We start from the raw sequence: 3,908 nt of genomic DNA, 5'->3' as shown, positions 1-3,908 counted from the left end.
TTAATAGAGATGGGGTTTCTCCATGTTGGTCAGGCTGATCTCGAACTCCCGACCTCAGGTGATCCACCCACCTCGGCCTCCCAAAGTGCTGGGATTACAGGTGTGAGCCACCAAGCCCAGCCTAGTGCTCTGAGTTTATCACCAATTGTTATCAGGGTGCCAATGCATCAGAAGTATAGCGGATGAGGAGCCACCTGGTCTGGCCACACCCAATGCATCAAGGGGCTTTTATCTCCTGAGCATTGAGGGCATAGAGCAATTAAAATTACTCCATATTCCAAGAACCTAGGCAGAGCCTGAGGCATTCTGTGATCTCTGCCTTGTAAGGCTTTTCTCCTCCTTGCCAGCTCCCATCTGCAAAGACCCTCCCTGATCTTGTGAGCAGAGGTCGCCTCCCTTCTCAGAGATCTTTGCACAAGCCCTCTTTATGAGACCTTCATGTAGTTTCCATGTTGAGAAGGCATTTGTGGGACCAGGGCAGTATTGCCTGTTCTGCAACCACCCCGGTGTTCCCTGGTGTTACTGCGCTCTCGAATGGTCTTTACCTTAGGCCTCCTGTTGCCACTTGACTTCTAATTAACTGCACCAATAATATAGTTTAGTTCGGTGTATAAACTTCAGTGTACTCTGAGCCAAGTAAGCTTATAATAATTTAGCTAGAATTAACATAAGTCTCTCCCTGGCCATCTTGACCCACAATTATAACAACTATGACTTCACTAGGACATAGGAACTTTACAACTCTGTTATAATCTTATGGGCAAAAAACAAAAACATAAAAAGAGCCAGGCATGGTGGCTCACGCCTGTAATCCAAGCACTTTGGAAGCCAAGGCAGGCGGATCATCTGAGGCGGGGAGTTCAAGACTAGCCTGACCAACATGGTGAAACCCCGTCTTATTGGAAAAAAAAAAAAAAAAAATGGTCTTATGGGCTACTGTCAGTCCTTTATTTAAAGAAGTCATTAGGCAGTGTGTGACTGTACATGGTTAAAGGAGACAGCAATCAGATTTTATAGCCTGGCCTTTTGTAACAAATTCACTCCTCCATTTTCTAATTTGTTTGTAAACATGATACAAAATATTAAAACATAATACAGTTGGCCTTCCAGATCCATGGGTTCCATATCCATGCATTCGACCAACCACAGATCAAAAATATTTTGAAAAATTTGTATGTCTCTATTGAATATGTACACTTTTCTTGTCATTGTTTTGTATACATTCCAGCATGACAGCTATTTACATAGCATTTACATCGTATTAGGTATTATAAGTGACATATGGAGATGATTCACAGTAAATGGGAGGATATGTCTAGTATGTAAATACTATGCCATCCATATCGGAGATCTGACCATCTATGGATTTTGGTATCCATGGTTACTGTATCTGTGGGGTACCCTAGAACCAGTCCGCCATGGGTACTGAGGGATAACTGTACTTAAAAATCAGACAAAGGACCTCATGAGTTATGCTCCCTGATGTACAAAGGTTTTTATGGTTTGTCATGAAGATATTAAAGTCTTGGTTTCAAATAATTTTTAGGGAATTATTTCTTTAAAAAGTGTGTTGAATGTTTGCCCCACCAGGGAAATTCTAACATTTAGCTTAATCTTTCTGTCCAATGTTCAGTTTTAAGCTATATGATTCTGGGATAAACAGAAATTAAAGTGTCATATTTTCAAAAGTTCACTCTTAGACGTGTCCTTCCTATTTATTTATTTATTATAGAGACGAGGTTTCACCATGTTGGCCAGGCTGGTCTTGAACTCCTGACCTCAGGTGATCCACCTGCCTTGGCCTCCCAAAGTGCTGGGATTACAGGCGTGAGCCACCATGCCCGGCCCCTTCCTATCTATTTTTGAAAATAATTTTAGAAGTTTTTCTGTGTTCAGACATAGGCTCATGCCTGTTTATTAAAGGAATAAAAAAAAAGTTTTTCTGTGTAGGCTCCCTGCCCCTCCACTTCCTACACTACCTTACTGTCCAATAAACTCTTTTGCTATGTTTTGACACAGGAATCAAGGTTGCTAAGAGACCACCTGTGCTGAATGCACTTTGTTCTGGCAAGAGCAGAAAAGTGAGAAGCTGTGTTACCTACTACTACCTGAGATTAATTCAGGTGAGAAGTGGGTCTGTACTCACTCCTCATGCCTCACCCATTGTCTCTCCCCCTCCTCACTTCTTATTTCAGTCTCTGTCTTACTCTTTTTGGAGAGAGTTGAAGGTACCCCTGGGAGCCACAGACTGAAGAAACACAAGGTGGAATTTGAGGTTTCTGGAGGGAAGGAAAATCACTTTGCAAACCCATGTATTATTTTTGTTCCTTGTTGCTGAAACACGAGGAAAAGGATTTGTTGCACGCAGGCAAAATTCTGGGTGTTTCTTTTGCTAATGATTGCTGTATAATTTGCAGCAAGTAATTCCCTTCTCTAGGAATGGAGCAATTTATTATAGAAATTAATCAAGATTGTTCAAAATGAGTACTCTGGCAGAGTACTCATCTCTTTTCCCTTCTCTCTTTCTCATTCTTTCTTAAAAGTTAACCTGCCTTTTTGATTTTGGGGTGAAATTAGCAGATGAAATATTTTACTACCCAAATCTTGCCACCTTTTTTGATATTGACGTTCATTTTGAGTTGACTATATATAGGGACCTTTGGAGTAAGGCTTTGAAAATTACTTATTTGCCTTTGCATTCCCTGTAAAAGGGATTAAAAATGTTTCTAAATGCCCTGCCTAGCAGACAGTTGGTAAAATGTTCTGACAATGTGGAATGCAGACCACAAATTCCAGGTATTTTTAAAATCCTGTTTTATTAATTCAGAAATGTGGAGTAAATTAGATGTTTGATGTCTTAGTAAGTGACCAAAACATGAGACAAGATCTTGAGGAAAGAAAAATACAGTTTTTAAAAAAAATTATTTGATCAGTACCTGTCTTTTTTCATAACTTCAAATTCTCACTTACTGGTAACATCAATAGTACAAGTTAGAGGAATAGCAGCTTCCCTAATGCCAATAAAAATGATTGAAATGACTGTAGATACTTCATAAATAAACTTAATACTGATAACATGAAAAGGGAATGGCCCTTATGAAAGTTCCTTGAGCTGTTAGTTTTAGAAAGAAAGGCAAGTTTGGCATAGAGAAAAGCCTGTGATTTTGACATAAAGTGGTCAAAACAAATGGGAGAAAAATATTTGCGTTTATTGGAGAGAAAAATATTTTATTTCATTGATTGCTTACAAATAGGTATGGGCTATTCCCTGGAAGACTTACCTTGGTCACTATCTTTTATAGTGGAAATCCTAGATTGAGGTGAAAGAATCGGTATTATAAATGTGTTCATTTGAGGATACTTTTCTCTTTTTTCCTAGGGAGCAGGAGTATTCTGGATATGACTGGTAAAAACTGGATGTTAATTTCTACTACTAATCCCAAAAGCCTAGAAGATGAAATTGTGGGAAGACTTCTAAAAATTTTGTTTGTTATCTTTGTTGACTTAATGTCTATTATATATGTTGTGATAACTTCTTAGAAAGCTGACTTCCTTTACTTTCTATGTAAATTTCCAATTGAATTACAGTGAATAAAAATTTGAATTTTAATATGTTGAGTGACTCACATTTTATGACATTGCCAATTTATTCTAGAAGCCAACAGGATACTGCAATACAAACAACATTGTGTATTGTTGAGATCTTTATGGTTTATGAAACATTCACATGTACTGAAGTGGATTTTTTTTTCCCCAAAAATATCTATCCTACTGAGTCATAAAACTTCTCAGTTTTTGGCCAGGCATGGTGGCTCATATCTGTAATCCCAGCACTTTGAGAGGCCCAGGTAGGCGGATCCCTTGAGCCCATGAGTTTGAGACCAGCCTGAGCAACCTGAAGAAACCCC

General features: G+C 38.8%; 1 protein-coding gene across 1 annotated transcript in view; it reads left to right on the top strand.

The window, feature by feature from the left end:
- Positions 1-3,616, top strand: part of MRLN (myoregulin) — an 18,984-nt gene extending 15,368 nt beyond the window's left edge. The window contains exons 2-3 of the mRNA XM_017542278.2: positions 2,020-2,123; positions 3,380-3,616. Coding sequence (XP_017397767.1) covers positions 3,400-3,540 — 141 coding nt within the window. The 5' untranslated portion in view covers positions 2,020-2,123; positions 3,380-3,399 and the 3' untranslated portion in view covers positions 3,541-3,616. The remainder of the gene's footprint in view (positions 1-2,019; positions 2,124-3,379) is intronic.
- Positions 3,617-3,908: the final 292 nt, after the last annotated feature.

Source organism: Cebus imitator, unplaced genomic scaffold (genome assembly GCF_001604975.1).
Source record: "Cebus imitator isolate Cc_AM_T3 unplaced genomic scaffold, Cebus_imitator-1.0 Scaffold142, whole genome shotgun sequence".
In the NCBI taxonomy this organism is placed as follows: Eukaryota; Metazoa; Chordata; class Mammalia; order Primates; family Cebidae; genus Cebus; species Cebus imitator.
This window is presented reverse-complemented; position numbering and strand designations above follow the sequence as displayed.